The following is a 24157-nucleotide window of genomic DNA, read 5'->3' as shown; positions in this document are numbered from 1 at the left end:
TGTAATTATAGACTTATCCAAGTGGGAGACTATTGGACTAAGGTGGCTAAGGTTATAACTAAATTGGTATATTCTTGTAATTAAAACCAAAGTCCTTTTTAGGTTTCCCTCGTAGTTATAAATAGTGTAGAATGACATTTGGAGAATGAGGAAATAATTTATTAGTTTATTATGTGAATAATAAATTAATCAGAAATTATAGTAATTAATTAAGAATTAATCATAATTAATTTGGAATTAGTTTTAGGCTAATTTGAATTAATTAAATGTATAAAAACTGAACTGTAATTGTTTAATAGTTTAACAAAATGAAGGATTCCAGAACTTTCCAGGGTTGGACGGTTTTGGGGATACCTAAGAGAGAATCTAGAAGCCTCAAATTGATATAAGGAAACTGGATATTCATTGATTTGAAATTATATTATTTTATGTTCAGGGTTTCTAGAGTTTTCATGTGGCTATGTAAAGGGTTCTAACTCTTGTATTTTCATCCATATCTCTCACTCTTGTGAAGCCTTAGCCGAAATTTCTACCATCTCTCCTCTTTCTTTAATTGTCTTCTAGTTTCTAGGGTTTGGATATGAGCCATTAAAGGCATCATACTTTTAGTGTTAAGCTTTCTAAAGTTCTACAATGATATTAAGGGTATTGTTTTCTATAACAATATCAAATGTATGTAACCCTAACTTGTAATTTTCGATTATAGCATAGGATTGTTGTAGTTTCATAGTATGTTGCTATTCGTTGTAAAGACATACATTTTTGGCTGCATGTACCTTTAAGAGTTTAAGTAAATTTTTCTACATGTACATATCCATCGGTTAATATGTGTGTGATGCAACTCCTAATTTGAATATGACAATAACATCGATCCATTCCATTTTATATAAGACTTTGTCAGTTTATTTAATTGAATAGATTTTAGATAAATAGGTGACCCCCTGCTAATAAACTAATTGAGTTCCAATTGGCATTTTTATTAAAATTAAGCAAAAATAATATATGAATATAAACATTTATAGTTTTTAGTTAAGTATATAAATAAAAAAAAAAAGTAATACAAAAGTTTTGACTAAATCAATAAAAGGAAACATGATCGGGAAAACGAATATATGGTATTCCATCGATCTCTTGTTTTGTAGACTTAATTAAATTGTGTGTTTAATATTCAATGATATTAGGTGTTGATTTTTTTTTTGAGGCGGAGGATTCAAGTCTCATCGTGACATAAACTTTCTTATAAAAAGTGTAATATTTTTTCTTAGCCATAAATTCTATCGGTTTAAGTTTATTATAATTTTTTTATCAAATTAATATATTCAAATACTATATATAAAAGTGTGTAATATCAGTATGTGATTTGTCTAAAAAAGAAGGTTGCGAATGTTATAATTACCAAAATACTATATATAAAAGTGTGTAATATCAGTATGTGATTTGTCTAAAAAAGAAGGTTGCGAATGTTATAACTACCAAGTTGGACCCGTTTTTCACTACTTGATATCAACTCTTTGGATCCCTCAAATCTGTGGGATTCATGCAGATTGCAAAATACTATATGTTTCATATGTATGTGATAGACTTTCTTTGACATAGTAAAATATTCGATTTTTTTTTTTGACAAATTCTATCATATTCTATTTTATATTTTAATTTTTAATAATATCTGTTCTTTCCAAAAACAAAAACATTATGTGAAACAAGTTCTCCTTAAATACTTACTAGATATAGATAAGTAACACGTGTCCACTTGTCCAAACAATGACATATCTCTTCGCTTTATAAAAACACTATAACCCCATCAAATTGAACATCTCCTTTCCAAAATTCAGTGACAAGGGAAACATGGTGTCATTGAAAGAGCAAAACCCCATTTACGATATCAAAATCTCTAGCGTCGTTCCTGGGATTATATCTGGGAACAATGCGTTTCAGGAGCTAACTCCCATGGACCTATCCATGAAGCTGCACTACCTTCGATTCGTCTACTATTTCACAGCTCCTGCGTTTGATGGCATGACAACAAGGAACATTAAGGAAACAATGTTCATTTGGTTAAGCTATGCCTATATCCCATGTGGTCGATTTAGAAGGACAAACTCAGGTCGTCCATTCATAAAATGCAATGACAGCGGGTTGCGAATCATCGAAGCCAGGTGTCATCTAAACCTCGATGAATGGCTCAAATCTAAAGATGATTCGAGAGACAGGCTTCTTGTTCCTAACAACGTTATTGGCCCCGATCTAGAGTTTTCTCCATTGGTTATGATACAGGTTTGCTTGCTAATCTTTTTTTTTTTTTTTTTTTTGTTTCTACAAGAAAACAGCGGTTATATATCTTTTTATTTTTTTTCAAGTTAAAGATTTTATAACGTCAAACTTTTTACTTATCTTTTTTCACGTTTAAACGAACAATTTTTTACGATACGAACGACAAGTGAAAAAGTTAAAAACATTCATAAGTTATAAAAAGCTATACAAAAAATTTTCTAAGCTGTAAAAAAAAGTTACAGATTCGGATTATCGTGTTTTTTAAAAGCAGTTTCATATTAAAAAACAAAATATTAAAAAGTTACGATTAAATATTGTAAAATTTGCATTAAATAATGTAACCGGAAAAAGTTATGATTACACCAAGTCAAATTTATTCCAACTAAAGAATAATGACTGTTTTAATAAAAAGTAGTAAACATAATAAAAATAATAAAAAAATCCTATTAAAGAATTATTTGTAAAAATCTTTAAAAAAAAAGAAAAAAATGAAAAATAAAAGATTTAATTAGAAAAATAATCTAAACAATAATCTTTTTTAATAATAAGATATATTTAAATAAAAATAATCTAAATATGTAATTTAATAAACAATTAATAAAAAATAATAGTTAAAAAAATGATTATATCTAAATAGTAATCTTTTTTAATAATAAGTTATATTTAAATAAAAACAATCTAAATAATTAATTTAATAAACGAATAATAAAAAATAATAATCAAAAGATGATTAAAGTTTGTCAGGAAATTGTTTTTTTGTTTTGAAAAGTTAGGTCTTTTTTCAAGAACCAATAAATATATATATATATATATATATATATATATATATATATATATAGGCTTAGGTTATTTTGTTTTTATTAAGTATTGTGTGTCAGAATGCACAATCTAGACCAACGGGTGAAATTAATCAATGGAGATGATTTGAGAGTGTATGATATTACAATGGGATAACATGTACCATATAATCACACAATTTTTAGCAAAAGGGTATTTTGGACAATTAACTACATTTATAAAAGGAAAATTTTGGATTTTTAGGGATGATTAATTCTCCTAATTTAAAAAAATCTGAATTTTTTAATTAATTCAATTTCAATTTTTACCGATTTTATTCTGTCAGAATATTTTTTGTTAGAATAATGATCTTTCAGAATTTTATTCTAATAAAATATTATTGAAGAAAAACAAAATTCTTGAATCAGATGTTGAAAAATAACAAACATTTCAATATATTCTTATACATCCGAACTTAAATACAAATTCATACATATTCTTACAGACTAAAAACCTTATATATTTTAATATAATTATACATATTCTAAAAGAATATCAACAAAAATGATTAAAATTCTTAAAAAATAACAACATTCTTAAATTGTGAGTATGATCAAACTTTATTCATTCTTTAAGTTATTCCTATTAGGTCTTCAACGCCTTCTTCCAGTCATTCCTATCACAAATACAAAAAAAAAATGTTAAAAACATGTTACTTGCAATTAACTATCACTTAATATATTCTGGTTGAATACATAGAATATGACAGAATACATCGATTTTATTCTAGTAGAATACGTTCTGATAGAATACATAGAATACATTTAAAAGTATTGTATTTACTGCTAATATAATTTTAGATTTCAAATATACAATAACGAGGGTATGAATATTGGATATTTTCCACATATTGTTTATTTAATCAAGTGATTACAAATGCTTTTGAGAAGAGTTTTCTCATTCATACAATGTTTAAGTTCTAAATTGTCTCAAATTTGTAAAAATCTCTTATAAACGGTTAATCAAATCTTCATCCTCAATTGATTAAAAAAATCAAATACCAATAGCAAAGATTGATGTTACTCAGGTAATTAACAAATAAGGAGTTAATAACAACAACAAAAAAAACATATCAAAAGGTTTAATGATGAAAATAAAAAGAAATACTCTTTCAGACAATTAACAAATAAACATACCACATGTTAGAACCAAGTAACACAAACAACCAAGTTAGAATTATTTTTGTGTTCTTGAAGAATTTGAACATCAAAATCTCCTTGAGGCATTTCTACAAACACCTGGCATGCAACACAGAAATCAAATTTTCTTTCAGGTCATTTCTACAACAAAGCTGCCAAATTCTCTTTGAGGCATTTCTACAAACATTCATCGATTGTTAATCAAACGAACACCTATGTAGTTCTGCCAAATCAAACAAGAACAAAAAGAAAAGAATGAGCCTTTACCTATTGATTGAATCATTGTTGCCCAACTTCCTCCAACACCGATTCCACCCACCTGCCGATTGCCACCACCCCATACGACTTACTGTCACCTTACAACTCCCAATTTGCAACCACCCTTGTGCCCTCACGATCTCTGAACCACCGGACCACCATTCGACTTCCATGAATCGCTTGATGCCTTCTCGATCTGATGAAGACGACGATGAGGACCGAAGTCCCTTTCTCAACCCTCCTTGCGAATCTATTGACCCTCACTAGTGCCCTTGATTTTTAACTGCTCCCATTCGATCATTCCTTATTCCCGATCTGTTGAAGAAGACGCGTCACCAAAAAAAAGGGTCGATGATTTGCATTAGGGTTGTGGATATGATGGTTTGAAATAAGTCAAATAATAGTAGACGTGATTTAAGAGATATACCAAATATATAAGAATTTACTTTTAGTTTCTAAAGATAAAATGACTCATCTACCCTTTTTTTTACATTAATGATTTATTTTTTTCTTGAATTCTCATTGGTGCATTTAGGCACACAATAGTTGCTAAAAACATTTGAACCTAGTTATATATATATATATATATATATATATATATATATATATATATATATGCTTAGGTTAGTTAGTTTCTAGTAACTATTGTGTGCCAGAATGTACAAATATGGATCATCGGATGGAATAGAATCAAAAGTCATGATCTGAGGGTCTATGATAGTACAATAGGGTAGCATGTATCATATAATCATACAAATTTCACTATAAGGGCATTTTAGTCAATTGAGACAAAATTAAAAAAGGAAAAATCGAGATTTATGGGATAATTAATGATTTTGATTTAAAATTTTTGATTTTTTTCAAATTATTTCAATTTCAAACGTAATTTGTAAACATAAATTGATTTTATTCTATTAGAATGTTATTTTGTTCGAATGATATTCTGTAATTCTGTCAGAATGGTATACAACTATGAACATAATATTATAAACACATATTATCAGGACCAATAATTTTTAATGAATACAACTTTTATATAAGACAAATTTTAATAGTTTAGAATAAGTAATTACATTCATTCTTAAAAGAACACAACTATGAACATAAACTACATTCATTCTTGAAATCTCTTGCAAAAAAATATATATATCGACATTCTTGAAAGAATCCTCATTCACTTTCTTGTTTCGTTTCTAGATGTCTTGTGTATGTTAAACCTCTAAGCCACTTCAAAAATATGTTAGCATTCTAGGAGATTGATATTTTGTGAGATTGGCATTCTGTCAGAATTGTATTGCATGAGAATGATTTTATACAAGGAGTCTTTCCCATCAGGTCTTCAAGCCATTTCTATCACAAATTCATTTTCAAATATTTTGTAGTGATACACTTGTAACAACTGCACATTAAACATATATCTAATTAACTATAATTTTATTAGAATACAGCAATAATATTCTTACAGAGTAGACCATTCTTGCAGAATGACTTTGAATATTCTTAAAGAATTTGAACTTAATAGTAGCTTACAGATTCTTTCATTCTTTCATTTTCCTGTCAAGAAGAAGTAGCCTCATCACATTTTCGTTTTCCCTTGTTCAGTTCCTGTCAAAAATCATACCCAAAACCCACCAAAACTCCATTGATTTCAGTAAAAAGAAAGTAAATAGAAGCAACAGGGAGGCTGCTGAAGCAGCCCCCATTCCACTTACCTATTGGCCACCTTGAACACCTCCTCCACTGTTGTCGGTCGCTGCTATTTTTTCCCCTTCGTTTTCCCACTGCCAACAACGAGAAAGAAACTCAAGATGGTTCACAGGAGATAGGCTGCTCCATTTACTCTGTCAAACACCAAAGCCCAAACAACCACTTAGGTATATTGATTCTGTCAAGAATCACAAAAAAAAAATGAAGGAAGAAGGTTACATGTTGCTGATCCCGTTCTTATTTTATGTGGAAGAGGAGCCACCCAAACGACTGCCATGGTCGATGACTGTCCTACTGCCTTCGTTCTTTCTACTTTGGTTCAGATTTCTTCCCTCTTCAATCGATCAAGAACCCGGGATAACCATCCTTTCTCCCATTCGATCAAGCAATAAAAATGCCCCATGTGAGCTGTTACTGCCATCAGTTCCTCCCACCGAACCACCACTTTCCTACTCCCTGTTCGCAGTGGGCATCCATCATCGATCCACCCCTATTATTGCATTTTGTTCGTTTTCCCTTATATTGATCGAGTTCTTTTTCGGTTTCTTTTCTTCTAGTCGAACTCAATAAACAAAACACTAACCTGAAGTCCCTAATCTCCTCCGATTCGCACCTCACAGCTGGAGTAGGAGGAACAGATTTCGCATATCCCTTCTGAGGAAGACGAAGCGTAGAGCTGCTTGAGCAGCCTTATTGCCTTCGTTCATCTTCTCCTTCTTGATCAGACGAGGATCGAAGTCATTTTCCCCCAATTCACATCGTCGACAACGTCGATAAGAAAATGAAAGGATGCAGAAATAGAATACGTATATATGAGAGGCTATGGTTAAATAATTGGTTAAACATATTTTTATGGTAATTTCCATGAATTAAGAGATTTTATTTTAGTTATCATGATAAAGTTACATAATTACCTTTATTACAATTTTTAATTATTTAATTAATCCTAAATTCGTATTGGTGGTTATTATAGAAAAGGAAAATAGGACGAATGTTTATATCAACATTTTATATGGTTAGCGGGTGGCAGATTCATAAATAAAAACAAATTTTTTAAGGATTGTACTACTATAAATTTATTTATTTCCGAATGCAATTTTCATTATAAACCGACGAATTTATATTAAGTTCACAATTATCAGACTTTATAATGGACTGACAACGGATTTATGACGAATTTTCACTAAATTTATATTTGATTGGAAAATTTAAAGGGTAGCTCATACTACTCAGTGCTACATACTAAACCCATCTATGTGGTTGACATGCATTTTTCAATAGAGAAATAAACAAATTTTGTCTGTTATAGAATAAATTAAAAATAATAATCAGAAAAATTAAACAAAATAAAAAACAAAAAAACTATAATAATCACAGAAATCACATGTGGTACTTAGGGCTGCGAATGCGATTTAGCTTATCTTCCGCGATTTACTCACGTGGCAACAAAATTAGCCCATACGTAGTTAAAATCTGAAAGGACAAAATTACAAATTTGGTTGATGTGGTTTGTCTCAAACAATAGATTTTATTTAGTGTAACTTTGGTACGATTTGTTTTAATCTTTTTCAAAATGACGAGTTTGTCCTTATAAAGGTCTTTTTCTGTTTCTCTTATATTTTCATAACTTTTATGATTTAAAATCAAGCGAATGCAGTCCAACTCCTAATAACCCTATCCCACCGAGATGTCTCTTGTAACACACACATACATCATCTTTCTTTCTCACTCTCTATTCAATGTTGTCGGAGCACCACCGTCGTCGTACTAACACCTCTCGTTGGAGAAGACGACGACATCGTAGATATTCAACGTCTAGCCGCATCTGCAAAATTTGTCGATGACGACATAGATCTGAACGACAAAGTTGGAGTCCCTATGTCGATCTGAACTCCGTCGCCTGTGTAAATGTGTTTGCTGAACTCTACCGGAATAATATGAACAACCACCACCGCCTACCAGAATGTCGATCTTAAAACCCTAGCTCCACCATAGATAACTACTGATAAAGCTGGTCCGCCCTCCCTCGGATCTGCAAACCTTGGCTATAACGACATAGATCTACAAAAATACATATGTAAACCTTTTCATCTGACCACCCTCCCTTTGTCTCTATTTCTTCACAGATTCTAGCGTCGTCGCTCCTAACCTTACACCAACATGACTTTTATAACTGTTTAAAGAGGGGTAATAAGGTTTTAATTGTGTCCACATTAGGTCCCTGTTTTTAATATTTTTATCATTTTATCTAACTCTTTTACAATTTATATTAGTATCTAATTAGATGGCTTTATTATTTCATCTTCTCATTTTAGTCGCATATTCACCACAACTATAGTTTTGATTGAAATGTTACATAGCAATTTTTTTTGTCACTTTTACAAAAAAAAAAAAAATAAATAATAATAATAATAATAATAATAATAATAATAATAATAATAATAATAATCAAACTCTTAGTGTTTAAAGTTATGTTTGGTGTGCCACAGCTAGCTGATAAGCTAGTTTATTTTCCGATCTTTTTAAACCAAAAAATAGCTTATAAGATAGCGTTTAAAAAAAAACTACTTAAAATAGTTTTTTAAAAGTTTTTTTTAATTTTCAAATATACCTCTTAATTAAGCTACTTTTTAGCTTGTCAAACATGACAACTTAAAAAAGATTGAAAAATAAACTAGCTTACAAGTTGTGGCGCACCAAACATAACCTTAATCACTAAGACTTCGATTATTATTAGTTTTTTTTGTTTGTTTATTTGTTTGTTTGTTTGTTTTTTTTTTTTTTTTTTTTTGTAAAAATAACAAAAAATTGTTATCTAACTTTCAATTGAAACCATGGTTGTGGTGAATGTACGACTAAAAATAAGAAGATGAAATAATGAAACCATCTAACTAGATACTAATATAAATTGTAAAAGAGTTACTTGAAATGATAAAATTATTAAAAATAAGGACCTAAAGTGGACAAAATTGAAACATTATTGCCCCTCTTTAAACGGTTATAAAACTCATGTTGGTGTAATATGTACAAAAAAAGACCTTATGGACCTAATGTGTACAAAATTAAAATCTTATTACCTTTTTTAAATGGTTATATACAATCATATTGATGGAATATGTGAAAATAAAACCTTAAGGATTTAATATAAACAAAATTAAAACCTTATTATTCACTTAGGCCATTAACCCTACAATCACATGTAAACCACACCCATATAAGAATAGAGTCTTGATATTTTGACTTCCTACCATAACAAATTTTATTTAACAAATTTGAATTTTAGTTTTTTTTTTTAAATTGGCGCTACATTTTTTTGGTAAAACAAACATAATTAGGGCTGTAAATGAACGGAACGAATACGAACGGAACTTGTTCATGTTCGTTCGTTTAAGTTAACCGAACAAATGAACGAACACGAACGGTTAAACGAACGAGTTTCTTATTCATGTTCGTTCGTTTAACAAATTACATTGTTCATGTTCGTAAACATGTTAAACTAACATAAACAAACGAATATAAACGAACAAAGATAAACAAATATATATGAACATAAATGACCATATAATATAGTAATGTAATAAAAAACAATTAAACATATATAAAGATAAAAGGAACTTATATGAATGAAAATAAGCAAACGTAAACGAACAATATAAACGAACGTTCACGAACATAATTGAACAAACGAGCCTATTGTTCATGTTCGTTCGTTTAACTAAACGAACGATAATTTGTGTTCATGTTCGTTCATTTATTAAATAAACGAACATAAACAAACTTCCCGCCGAATGGTTCACGAACAGTTCGTTGAATGTTCAATTCGTTTACAGCCCTAAACATAATCATAAGAAGTTTATAATATAATGTTTTGAATGTATACAAAGTGTTCGATCAAATATTTCTTTAACACACCATTGACACTTTAGTTTCCAAATACATAAGTTGTAGACTTATAGTCCTTACGAATATAAAAGTGTGTAGTTTGGAATACATTAATGCATTATTATACATTTTTCCTATCAGTGTTATAATAATTTCAACAAGGACCATCTATCACAACTAATTAAAAAAAATAATCGGCATATATATATATATATATATATATATATATATATATATATATATATATATATATATATATATATATAGGTTCATGTGAGACGGTCTAATTTTGTGAGACTGTGAGACGTAATCCTAACCACTCATTTAGTAGATAAAAAAAACAATTTTAAAATGAAAAAATAAAAAAAAAAAATCGATTTTTTTTTCAAATATTATTTTCGGAATTTATATTTTCCAAAAAAAATTAAAAAAATACCAAAAATAAATAGATAAAAAATATTTTTTTTTACATATTCTAGTAAAATATTAAAATATTTTACATATTTGACAAATCTATTGCAATATTCTAACATTCTAAAAATTAAATTAGAATATTTACAATGTAATATTATATTAGATTATTTCACGTATTTTTAAAAAAAAAAAGGTAACTTTTTTTTAGGCAATTAAAGTTCCGAAAATAATAATTAAAAAAAGAATTTTTGGGTTTTTCCTTGTATTTTGTATTTTAAAATTATTTTTTGATTTGGTCTCATGGTCTCACAAAATTAACATGGTCTCAAATGAACCTGAACATATATATATATATATATATATATATATATATATATATATATATATATATATATATCACTGTTGTAAAAATCTCGATTAGGTCCCGATTAATCCCTAGGCGCTACTCGACCGATTAGAGGGCACCTAGCGATTAATCCCTGCATACACAATGAGTGAAGCAATAGAACTTCAAGAAAATTTAACATTATGAAGAAGTTATATCTCAATAGAAACTATTTACGGTATGATTAGTCTTTTATTAATCATATTAACCTGTTTTGTTATGATATTAGCGGTATTTATGAACTTTTAAATGATATTACTAATATTTAATTTTTTTAAAATTCAACAAATTAACAATTAATGGTCCCCGATTAATCCCCGCCTAGCCGATTAATCCCTTAACCTCAGTACACCGACTAGCTAACGTCAAACGATTTTTACAACCTTTATATATATATATATATATATATATATATATATATATATATATATATATATATATATATATATATATATATAGTTCTATTAATAATAAAAAACCCTAAAAAACTCTAAAAATCATAAAAATGCATAAAAAAATGTTTAGAGATCACAAAAAAAAAATTGAGGTTTTTTTTATAAATAATTGCAGCTTTTTCTTAAAATTCGCTGAAAAAAAAAATCAACTTTTTTTTATAAAAAAAAATTCAAAATTTTTTTAGTGAATTTATATAAAAAGCTGCGACTTTTTCAAAAAGAAATTCAAAAAAATTTTTGTGATCTCATAGTATATATATATATATATATATATATATATATATATATATATATATATATATATATATATATATATATTTTGGGTTCAACAATGAACAATTTTAAACCTTAGAACCAATGAACCAATTTTTTTCTCAACTTTTAAAGCAAGTTTTTCATATAAAAAAAACAAAATTATAGATATCCATAAATTTTTATCCTCTATCCATTGATATAAAAAAAATTATCTGTTCAGATTTATATTGTAAATTTGTTCAGATTCACATTGTGAGTCTGTAATATTCACCATGTGAAATCTATGCGGATTCACACTGTGAATTTGTGCAAATTCATACAAAGAATTTATACAAATTTAATGAGTTATAGTACAGATTCACAATGTGCACTATAACTCTTCTAATGAGTCATAATTCTTCTAAGGAGTAATACTTTATGTATATCCTCTTATTAACCATTTTTTTTTGTTTTTTTGTGTTAATATCATATGATCATCTAAAAATATTTAAATAACTAGCATTTAGCTTCTTTCTTTCTATACAGTTAACTAAGTTTAAATGTGGGGCCACATCAGTTGGGATGAGTTGGTCCCATGTACTTGGTGATGTTTTTTCCGCTGTGACATTCATGAGACTATGGGCTGAAGCCATTGCTCACCATTACCCTGCACAACCACTCACTATGGCTCAACAACAAACTCAAACATATAATATCCAAAGCCTAAACTCGAGCAAAGATCTATTTTCTATAAAACAAATTGGCCCAGTTGGAGATCATTGGTCTACTTCAAATAATACTAAAATGGAAACCTTTTCCTTTCATATTTCGATGTTCGAATTGATTCGATTGCAAGCGAAGATATGTCAAGAGAAATTTGGGCCACAAGTTCCTTTATTCGAATGTATTTGCGTTGTACTTTGGAATTGCTTGGGAAAAATTAGACAAGGGTTGGGATTACAAACTGTAACTGTATGCAAAAGTGACTTCGGAAACAGAACCAAAGGAATTATTACAAATAAAAGTCAAACAGTTGGTGTTGTCAAAACGGATATTCCAATAGATGAATGTAACCTTATGCAACTAGGGTTGCTGATGATGAATCATGTAGTCGATGAGCGAATGAAAATTGAAGAAGTAATGAAGATGGATGATAAGCTTCCCGATTTTCTCATTTATGGAGTGAATTTGACTTTTGTTGATCTAAGTGACGTCTCGTTTTATGAATTTGAAGTGAGAGGACAAAAACCATTTTATGTAAATTGTTTTATTGATAATATTGATGATGAAGGTGTAGTTTTGGTCCTTCCAACACCAAAAGGATGCTCCGATGGAAGGATAGTGAGCATAACCTTGCCGGAGAATAAGGTGGTTGACCTTAAAATGGTACTTAAGGACGATTGGCAAATTGAATAAACATCTAATGGTAGATGTATTTTCATGAATTGGGTTTTTAATATTTATTTATCTTGTACCACATATAGCAAAATTTATCTTTTTTAATAAGTAAATCTTTTAGTATGTGATATCATCCGTTGTCCGATAAAATATTTGGAGTGCATAAAGAAAGTTACAAAACAATATTATTGATGCAAGCAATCACAAGTTGTCATTTCCGTCTATTTTAATGATTGACAAGTGTGTTTTGTTATCAAACAAAATATGTTGTAACAAGTAAGCAAATATTTCAATAAATGAAGTTGAAAGAATCAGTATTTCCAACAATTAGTGGGCGTGAGTAGTGTTAAATAGTTTATTCTTTTTGTTGTTCATACACCTTTGTATAGTATAGACTATAGAGGGCCTTTTATGTAACTTGTATCTGATATATATATATATATATATATATATATATATATATATATATATATATATATATATATATATATATATATATATATATCAGATACAAGTTACATAAAAGGCCCTCTATAGTCTATACTATACAAAGGTGTATGAACAACAAAAAGAATAAACTATTTAACACTACTCACGCCCACTAATATATATATATATATATATATATATATATATATATATATATATATATATATAGGAGTAGGATCAAATGAGAACACCAAAAAGGTTGAGAACGCGAGAACAAAGTATATTCATTTGCGATTTTATGTATTCATTTGTGGAGAAATGATAAAATTTTACGCATTTAATTTCAATTGAAAAGAAATTTATCATTTCTCCACAAATGAATTCATGGAATCACAAATAAATATACTTGTTCTCGCGTTCTCAACCTTTTAGGTGTTTTCATTTGATTCTTTCCCTATATATATATATATATATATATATATATATATATATATATATATATATATATATATACACACACACACACACACATGTAACCCTAATTAACGAGCTTTCATATTAATCAGCATGGTATAAAGCTTAGAAACCGGTCGCACAAACTATGCATCATAAATGATTTTTTTCCCGGTGTTGCCTCTTGTCGTTGCTCTCATCTACTACCGATCTTAGCCACTACGTCATTGTCTACCCCTGTCGATGATCGTCTACTTCTCCCTTCGATCACAGTAGCCCTACCACGTTGTGGTGACCACTTCCCTATACTTGGTTCAAGGTCCAAGCATTGCCACCTCCTTCTATGTTACCCTTTTGTTCATTGAGTTAAGCTTTTGGTACATTTAATTATGTCTACCTACGGTTAAGCTTTATGTTTATTATTTTCTATCTTTGTTAAATTTATTGTTTCGATTTCATCTGATCTCCATGTCCACATTTCCATTATCGAGCTCCACCACCTTTCTATGGCAAGTCAACTCGTGTTTGCACTTACAAATGTCTACAACCATTTTAGCTTCAAATTATTAGTTGATGGGTCTAAATACAAGTCGTGGAAAGGTATTTTCTTAGATATGTAAAAAGGGGCTAAGGTGAATAGTCACATTAATGGAACATCCCTCCCTCGAGGTGATAATGATGAGGATTGGGATGTCATTAACTCCTAGATCAATTCATGGTTTATACTACTTGTGATGCTAATCATTTGCAGATTATCTCTAGTGACAATTGTGCAGCTAAAGACATTTGGGGAAAACTAGTTGAATTCTTCCTCAACAATAAGATGTCCCAGATGCTCTAACTTCAACATCAATTTCGCAACACCAAAAAAGGTCTTCCTCTATCACCAAATTTTGTCACACAATAAAGAACTTGGTTGAAGCACTCGTAGACTGTGATTCCAACATTGATGAAATTCATCTAGTAATACAGATTCTTCGCCAACTCCCGCCATCTTATCATAGCATTATTCACGTAATTAATAATACTGAACCCTTCCCCCTCGTTGCTTGGGGCCAAGAACATGCTCCTACTTCATGATTCTCGTGAAAAATCGACTGATCCAAATGGTGATTCCATATTTACATCTTCCGCTTCTGTGTACACATTCGCACCGACCAATGAAAAATCAAAAAATAAGTTTAATAGGGGTAAAAATAATGGACGTTTGGCTTCTAGGGATAATTCTAATGTTTCCACTAGTTGTAATTCTTTTTTCAGGTACACAAGAAGTGAAAGGTCAAAATCAAGATTATTTTGGTACTCAAACACATATCGGAGCTCATTCCTTTCAACAGCCGAACCTTCTTGGAGCTCCCACAGCAACCCTCGGTTCGGCCCCACTATGACAACCCCTATTGTCGCTCAACAATAACCTTCTACTGCCTTTTGTGACAGTGCTACTCACTTTGGTGCTGCATCTTATGGTCTTCATCAGTTGCTACCAAATGGCCCTCTTGGCTTCCCTCAATAGCCCCCACAACAACATTTTTCCAAACAACAACCACAACCTCACTCGAGCCAATTTTCACATATATATGGTAAACATCCAAAATTTTGAGGCCAAAAATTTTGTTTTTAAATTAAGTAAATCATAATTTATATTACCAAAACATTGTCACTATTTCATCATTCATAAAATCATAAAATCATGTCTCGAAAACCATATCATCAGGAACAATGAAAATCAGATTACAATCCTAGAAAATCCGATGTGGAAACCATGTGTGTGATGCGTTGCTACGCCGCCGACTCTTTCCCCTTGGACAAAGAGGTACCTGAAATCAAAACTGAAACTATAAGCACAAAGCTTATTGAGTTCCCCCATCATACCACACACCACATAACACCATCGGTATCTTTCAACCGGTAACCATCATCGGTATCTTTCAACCGGTACACATCATCGGTATCTTTCAACCGGTAATTGGGGACTATTTCACCCCCTAGCACTAGCATACCGTAACGAGAGATAATCATACAGTCAGGCATAACTGGATAGGGACAACTAATCCCTTCTACACACATAGCATATCATACAAGCATATATCATGACCATAACACATTAATATACCAAGATAATTATCACAAAGACAATCATATCGTACATAACTACTTACTGTTGGGCCAGCATTGGTGCCTTAGACCCACCCCTACTGGAAGGTAACTCACCTCGTAGTAGTAGCTGTCGATCTGTGCGGGAACTCTCTGTCTGCTGCTGCTGCTCTGGAAATCCTCCGGCTATAATTCCCACAAAACACCCAATCAGATTCTGATAACTACTCTTATGGAGGAATGACTATTCTACCCCTGACCTAGTCAAAGTCAACTTCCAGCTAACCTGACTCGCCGAGTTGGGCCGCCAACTCAACGAGTCCTTATCCATCTAATTGTCTTCATTCTCGTCCCTACTCGTCGAGTTAGGAAATGATTCGAAGAGTTCTCCTCCTATTCGAACATCGAATGATCCCTCATCCGACTCGCCGAGTTGTATGAACAACTCGCCAAGTTCATCTTCATCTGAAGAACAAGCCCTGTCCTTGACTCGCCGAGTTGTATGAACAACTCGTCGAGTTCATCTTCATGTGCTGGGAGATTGCCTTGGACTTGCCGAGTCTGTTCATGTACTTGCTGAGTCCCATGAACTCCAGATCTAAGGCTAATTCCAATACGTTTAAACAGCTATGGGACTCCCTTTTCTAACAACTGACCATCGTAGAAGGGTTTATGATGGCTGAAAGCGCACCGACTCGCCGAGTCCCAAGAACGAATCGCCGAGTCCAACCTTAACCATTTCTATACAGTTGATCTAAAAGGGATTTACCACACCAAAACCATAGATATGGCCTCCTAATGTCCATTTTATACGTAAAGTTCCAAACTTGATGCACATGCATGGGGTTTTTTATCTCAAAAGTCCATAGAAGGTGCTCTACAATGTTCATGGGGCTCTCATGTCCATAAAGTTGGCACCTTTATGCCATGAGACCCCTCCAATGACTCAGATCTAGAAGTAGAACCCTGTGAATCACCTTACAAATCCGAAAATGGCTTAAGAAGCCCTAAATGTACCATGACCCTAGGCCCTAAAGATGAACAACCAAAAAGGAAGACCAAACAAGGGGAATTTACCTTGTTTGAGCTAAAGGTGAAGTAAGATCTCTGGATATACAAGTCCCAACTCGAAATCCCAAGCTTCCTCTTTCCTTCCAAGCTTCACAAACCAACCAAGAACACCAAAATGGCCTTAACAAACACATAAACGGCTAGGGTTTCGATATCCAGCTCTATGGGAGTGTTAGGGACAAGGGAGGCTGAGTTAAGGTGTTTATATAGGGTGCAAACCCTCATATTTAGGTTTTTACTCGCACAGCGCCTACTCGCCGAGTCCGTCTTTCGACTTGTCGAGTAGGTCACTTAAGATGTATGCGGACTCTTCTCTACTCGATGAGTGGGTCCTCCGACTCGTCGACTCCTAGGGAAAAACATAAAAATGCTTGAATTAAATGCGTACCAGGAAATGGGTGCTACAAATCTCCCCCAATTATTTTAGACTTCATCCTTGGAGTCTGTTGCTCGTTCCTGGAAAACTTTCTGGGTAATGCTCCATCATCTCATCCACCAGCTGCCAAGTCCATTCTGAGCCCTTCCGGTGCTGCCATTGCACCTTCACCAGCTCGAACCTCTTGTTCCTCAAATCCTTCGACGTTGGGTCGAGGATTGATACCGGTCGCTCAATGTAATTCAAGCTGTCATCAACCTGAATATCCTCTATGTAACATCCCAAAATTCAAGACTAAAAATTTCTTTTAATAAAACATTTCTTTAATCAAATTCATCAGTCCAAAACATAAACAGAGTATTAATTTCCAAAATACATGTTCGTTATCAGAGTAAACATTCCCAGGCTGTCTAATCTATGGTGTGTGTGCCATGCGATCACCCCGAGCTCTTCCCTCCGCTACCGAAAGTACCTGAAACCAAAACTGAAAACCGTAAGCACGAAGCTTAGTGAGTTCCCCACCCTACCACATACCATACAATCACATATCATACACACTGCCGGGCAATTCTTGGGTGCCCGACCTACCCGGTACGGCCATTCTGGGGCGCCGACCAACCTGTGTCAAGCCGTTCTGGGGTGCTGACTACCCATGTCAAGCCATTCTGGGGTGCTGACTACCCATGTCAGGCCATTCTGGGGTGCTGACTACCCATGTCAAGCCATTCTGGGGTGCTGACTACCCATCGGTCCTAACAACCGATCCTCGGGGACTATTTCACCCCCTACTGCTACTATCACATATATCATAACATAACATATTATCAGACATATCTGGGGTGTCCGATCTACCCTTCGGTCCTAACGACCGAACTTGGGGACTATTCCCTTCCTACTACCACTATCACATATAACATAACTTGCCAGCATATAAACGTATCATCACATACTGTCAGACGTTTCTGGGGTGTCTGACTACCCTCCGGTCCTAACAACCGAACTCTACTAATGAGTCATGGAACCACATCCATGCTCCTACTGATAGTGAGATACAGGCCCAGCCCACACTCAATCTTTCCCTAACTTGGGCCTCGCCCCTGATCTGCTGCTAATGAGATGTGGAACACCATCCACACTCTGCAATTGGTGAGACACAGGACGTCGCCCACACACACCTCCCTACCAGGCACATACAAGTATCACACGGACAACAAGTATAAACTATCACATAAACCATTCCTTGGGCACCCGCCCTCTATCATTGGACCTCGTCCCGAATATCATACTAGCATACTATGCCTAGGGCTAACCCCCGGGTCTTATACTCATAACTACATGGGTCGGCATTGTGGCCGTAGACCCATTCATACAAAGGGAAACTCACCTGCACTGGCTGAACTCGCTGATGATCCCACTAGCTGTTGCCCGACAACTCTCTGAACTCCTGCTCCACTCGCTCCCCGAGCTACCAATATCAATACAACACTGAGTCAAACTGACCCCCGACATACAACCAAGTCAACTCTGGTCAAAGTCAAAGTCCTGGTCAAAGTTAACCTTCCAGGTCAACCCTACTCGCCGAGTCACCCTATTGACTCGCCGAGTTCATATGTTCAGAGTCCTTCTATTCGCGACTCGACTCGCCGAGTCAGTCCATGACTCGCCGAGTCTACCGATTACCGAGTCGTGACCTGTCCAACTCACCGAGTCTCCATTCGACTCACTGATTCGAGTCTCAACTCGAACGGTTTGGGGTTTCGCGACCTGACTCGCCGAGTCCAAGACAACCTTCAATAGACTCGCCGAGTTGTTCATCCAACTCGCCGAGTTCCTGCCCAACTTCATCTGACTCGACAAGCTGTTCATCCCACTCGTCGAGTTCCTCCTCATCTTCATGCTACTCACCGAGTCCACTCAAAGGACTCGCCGAGTCCATTCAGATCTCCAAACATGCAGAGGACTTTTGAGTCATGCAGGGACTCCAAATCATAGATCCATACTTCCAAAGCTCAATCCCCACGTAAAGTTGCAAACTTTACGTATAACTAAAGAGATCTAGGCTTAAAACATACTAGGGTTTGGTTTAAGGACAAAAGGGCTTCACCAACTACTCATCTCCTGATGCTTTATGACATATTGGACCATCCAAACACTAGATCTGAAGTGGCAACCACATATCTAAGCCCCTAACCCGAATTGGGTCTCAATCAACCATAAAACCCCCAAATCTCATAACAAAAATAGATCTAGATGCAAAAAAGGGAAAATGGCAGCTTAATACCTCCAAGATGAACACAAACTGAAGTAGATCTCGGATCTACACCTCTCCTTTGAAGCAACCTTCTTGATCTTCAAGTTCCTTTCCAAGATTTCCTTCCTCCAAAGCTATTTCTCTCAAATGATGGAAGCTCCCACGAAATCTAAGATTTACAGGTTCTATTGGATGATATGGAGGCTGAGGGAGGGACATAACACCCTTTATATAGGATACAACTCCTGGAATTAGGGTTTTCCTCGTACAGACCAGACTCGCCGAGTTTCCTTGGCCGACTCGCCGAGTCGGTCACTTACTCCCCGACCCAGATCCCGCTCGGACTCGCCGAGTCGACCCCTAAACTTAGGGTTTTCTTTCCTTTCTTGGTCTTCAAAACTTTGGGTGTTACAACGCTCCCCCACTTAAACTAAACTTCGTCCTCGAAGTTTGCGATGGCCCACCGCCTGCGATCTGCCTCCAATATCCCACCAATTAATCCAACACTAGCTGCCTACCTTCGCTGGCCTCCCGCTCAGTCATTCTGACTATCATCAATCCTTGCGAATAATAAACTCGGGTCACCCTGACCCTGAACATCCTGGAAACACAACTTACCTACCGACACTCCTTCTGGTACTCATCGAGTACTGCACTGAACCTATAGGGGTTCACCCCTTCTTCCTTACGCGATTCCCTTGCCTTCCCAAGGCGATGCTCCATAACCAACTATCTCCTCTGTCACTGTGAAGATCCTATCTTCACCAATCCATTATTCCTGCTAAATCCAGTACGGGTCATCACTGCCAGTAACCACTGACACTCCTCTTTGCCAAAACTTGGTGTCGAGTACCCCTCGATTCAACTAACTGAATTCCACCATACACTGCTTACCCGTAGTACTACTGACTGAAAATTCTGCTATTCCTTGTCTGCCTTCCGGATGAACTGAGACCACCCTGGTCCCTACCAACCTATCAGTGTCAGGATTACCGGCTCCCACCGGTAGCTAGTCCCAACACCACCACTAGTCGCTCCCAGCGACTTCCGAAGAAACTTCGACCACCTATAACTGCTCAATCAATTCTGCCATTCAGGCACTACAAACCTGGGATCCCCGATCCCTAACTTGACACTAAGGTCCCTACCAGGTCCCACCTGCGCTGCTAAAACTCACGGGCCTCGCCCACGGGTCTCACCCAACTATATCCTGGAGCGGCCTCTCCCAAGGTCTCACCTCTCTAGGGCTATACAGGCAAACTCCATATCATTCACATCCACTACCCATTCCTGACCCCTATCTGATCACTAGGAAATAAGGGCCTCGCCCCAACTCCGCTAACGAAGCTACTAAGGAATGCTACGGCTTACCCGTAGCCTTACATCACCATCCATTGCTGACTGCTAGTGAATGCTACGGCTGCCCCGTAGTCTTACAACACTTCCAGCACTGACTGCTAGTGAATGTTACGGATGCCCCGTAGTCTTACATCACTTCCAACCACTGACTGCTAACACGAAGGCACCCATGTGCCAATAGCTCTCAAGATCCTCATTTCGACTCCCTCGAGTCCTACGGGCGATCCACAACCTGAATTCCCAACCACGAACTAACCATTACCATCACACGCACTAGCTGATGGGGAGTTTCTCAAACTGCCAACCCTGAAATCCTCAATCCATCAAACGCTGAACTACTTCCTTTCCTTCTCGGAGGTCGCGCACTCATCCTGGGTCTGCATGCTCCTACCTTTGCACACTCGGAGGATTCTCCCCCACTTCGATCCTGCTTACCCCTTGTTACTCAATACTCAAAAAGAAATCCCAATCCTTGCTACCATTCCATAATCAATCTGCTGAGGAATCCAAGCTTATCATAGCTAGGGATCTAACCAATCCATCTCTAACACTATAAAACTCCGATCTAGCGAGACATACCAAGTCTCTTCCAAGCATGCTACGGTTACTGCATCCTATGTAACCTTCTCCAATAGGGCACATCCTCTCACTACCATTCGAATATCCAAGGTATGCAGATGGCATATAACTCGATCACAATCAACCGCTCAAAAATAAAATACTCATACCGATAATAATGCAGAACCATAACAATATAATCATGCATAAATAAAAGAACTGAAAACGGAAATCGCATACCTGCAACGTCTAGTGCTGATCGCGCCTCCAAGGTAGTCATCTGAAGAGCTTTGCCCCCTACCGCAGACGCCTTTGCACGGCCCTGACGGTCGTCTATGATCCTCAAAGTTCCAGGGGCAGGTGCCATCACCCGTCCTGCTGAAAACAAACTGGGGCACTGGGCCTTCTTGTGGCCCCGCTGATGGCAATGAAAACATAACAAGTCAGATCCCTGCGTGGTGGTAACAGTACAATCCCTGCTGTAATGACCAGTCCGACTGCACTTGAAACAGCCAGACTCACCACCGCTACCACTCCTGCACGCGCCCCCGTGCGCCCTGCCACGCTTCCCGCACCGACTGCAGTCCTGATAATCCCTCGATCTCGGATCCGATCCCTTGGGCCTTTTGCCCGAACCTGCAGCTACCTAAACCTCATCCGGCTTCCTCTTCCGAATCTGCTCCAAATCAATTTCCCTCTCTCTAGCACGAGAAATCATATCTTCCAGCGTCTTACAGTTGGATCTGCTCACGAACTCCCTAATGTCATCCCTCAACATCTCATGATATCGGGCCTTCTTCATCTCCTCATCCCCGACATACTGCGGTACAAGAAGAGCCCTCTCCCTGAGCTTGGTGGTGATCTCCGCCACAGTCTCAGTGGTCTGCGTCAAATCCTGAAACTCCCGTGCCAACTGCTGCACCTCAATAGTCGGCGAAAACTATGCCCTAAACCTGGACGAGAAATTGCTCCAAGTCATCGCGTCCAACGCGGCATCATCACCCATAGCATGACCAATCTCCTCCCACCAATCCCTCGCTCTGCCCTTCAGAATACAGGAAGCGAGTCTGACCTTGTCCCCCTCAGGGCACCGGCTCGTACAGAATGCATTGGCAACATCAGCCAACCATCTTCTGCTAGCGATGGGGTCCCTAGCCCCATGATAATCTGGTGCCCCGCAAGCCCTGAACTCCCGAAATGTCAAGGTACGCGCTCCCATCAAAGCTATCATCTCAATACGGAAGGCTCCCAGCCTCTCATCCAAAATCTCCAATATACCCTCCTTGACCGTGCCAAAGATCATAGGAGTCTGATTCAAAATACTGCGCGTAACCTCGGCAGATATCAACTCCCTCATTCGCTCCTCGAGCTGCTCGGCCCCTGAACCCGAGCCTGATCCCTCTCCGGCGCCTGATCTGCCGTTGGTCTCTCTCGCAACGTCACCATGCTCAAAATATACCACAACCACTATCAGAATACTCCTCACTGATGCGAGACCAAACACACCCTACCAGGTTCGCGGTCTTGTCTCGGCCTTTCCCGAATCGAGTACGGATCCTCTGCTTTCAGTAGTACGGGCCCATACTACCTTCCACATCTATCCATACTTTCCTCAGGAATTGCTATGACTCCACCAGGTCCCTTAACCACTACTACTGCTCCCAACACTATCTCATCCTAGGCTTACCCTAGGGAAACCTCTGACTCAACTCAAACCAGTCCTCAACTGCTGAAGGTCTCCTTGTGATGCCAATTAGCCATCACCTGGATACCATCACATGTGACGAGGCTCAGATAATCCTTCAAGTAAAGATAAAGACTCGTCCCTACAACGGTTGGACTCAAACAAGAGCTGCGCAATAGGACCAAATCCAACACTATGAGATTATTCAACCCTGATCACATGTGACGTGTCGTATCCACCTAATGGCTAACTTCCATCACTCAGAATCCCCAATGCACAACGAAAGCAACATTCAGACAAGGGAAAATCTAACCACAACATACTCAGGCAATCATATCCACATAGCAAGAAACTGAACTAGCATGCAACACGAACTTATAAACTCCAGCATAACCTAAACAGGCCATCCTACTACTGTCTAATCAGCACCTATCATGCAGCTCAACACATATAATAGGCACATAAGGCATCATCCCTAGATCCTTAGTCCTAATCTAACATGATGTTCTATCAACTGAAAATCATAACATAAACTTGTATGGGTATTTTGGGGTACTTACTTGAGCTCGTCTGATTGCATGCACCACACCCCTTTTTCTCTTTTCAAAGTTCTTTCCTTTCTGAATTATTTTTGCTTTTCTAAAACTGTTTTCTTTCCCAAAACTCTCTTTTTACAAAACTGTCTTTTCATTTTGAAAAACTTCTATACCAATTCCTCAGTTTGAGTTCAGACACACCCGAGAGCATGTCCGAATCCCTCAAACCAAGGATCTGATACCAACTTGTAACGTCCCAAAATTCAAGACTAAAAATTTCTTTTAATAAAACATTTCTTTAATCAAATTCATCATTCCAAAACATAAACAGAGTATTAATTTCCATAATACATGTTCGTTATCAGA

The 24157-nt window shown here is 35.8% G+C and overlaps 1 protein-coding gene across 1 annotated transcript; it reads left to right on the top strand.

Annotated features, from left to right (window-relative positions):
- The first annotated feature begins 1811 nt into the window (after positions 1–1811).
- LOC145095040 (protein ECERIFERUM 26-like) lies at positions 1812–13299 on the top strand. Its single transcript, XM_079032983.1, has 2 exons — positions 1812–2274; positions 12129–13299. Exons 1-2 carry the CDS (start codon positions 1846–1848, stop codon positions 12996–12998), a joined length of 1299 nt encoding a protein of 432 aa, XP_078889109.1. The 5' UTR covers positions 1812–1845; the 3' UTR covers positions 12999–13299.
- The last annotated feature ends 10858 nt before the right edge of the window (positions 13300–24157 follow it).

This window comes from Lactuca serriola, chromosome 1, assembly GCF_051521515.1.
Source record: "Lactuca serriola cultivar US96UC23 chromosome 1, Lser_US96UC23_V15, whole genome shotgun sequence".
Classification (NCBI taxonomy): domain Eukaryota; kingdom Viridiplantae; phylum Streptophyta; class Magnoliopsida; order Asterales; family Asteraceae; genus Lactuca; species Lactuca serriola.
This window is presented reverse-complemented; position numbering and strand designations above follow the sequence as displayed.

Bases quoted from the DNA above. Each gene is read 5' to 3' on its own strand.
- LOC145095040 (XM_079032983.1), top strand. From the start codon at position 1,846: ATGGTGTCATTGAAAGAGCAAAACCCCATTTACGATATCAAAATCTCT. The intron at 2,275-12,128 runs GTTTGCTTGCTA...CTTTCTATACAG, and splicing joins CTCCATTGGTTATGATACAG to TTAACTAAGTTTAAATGTGG.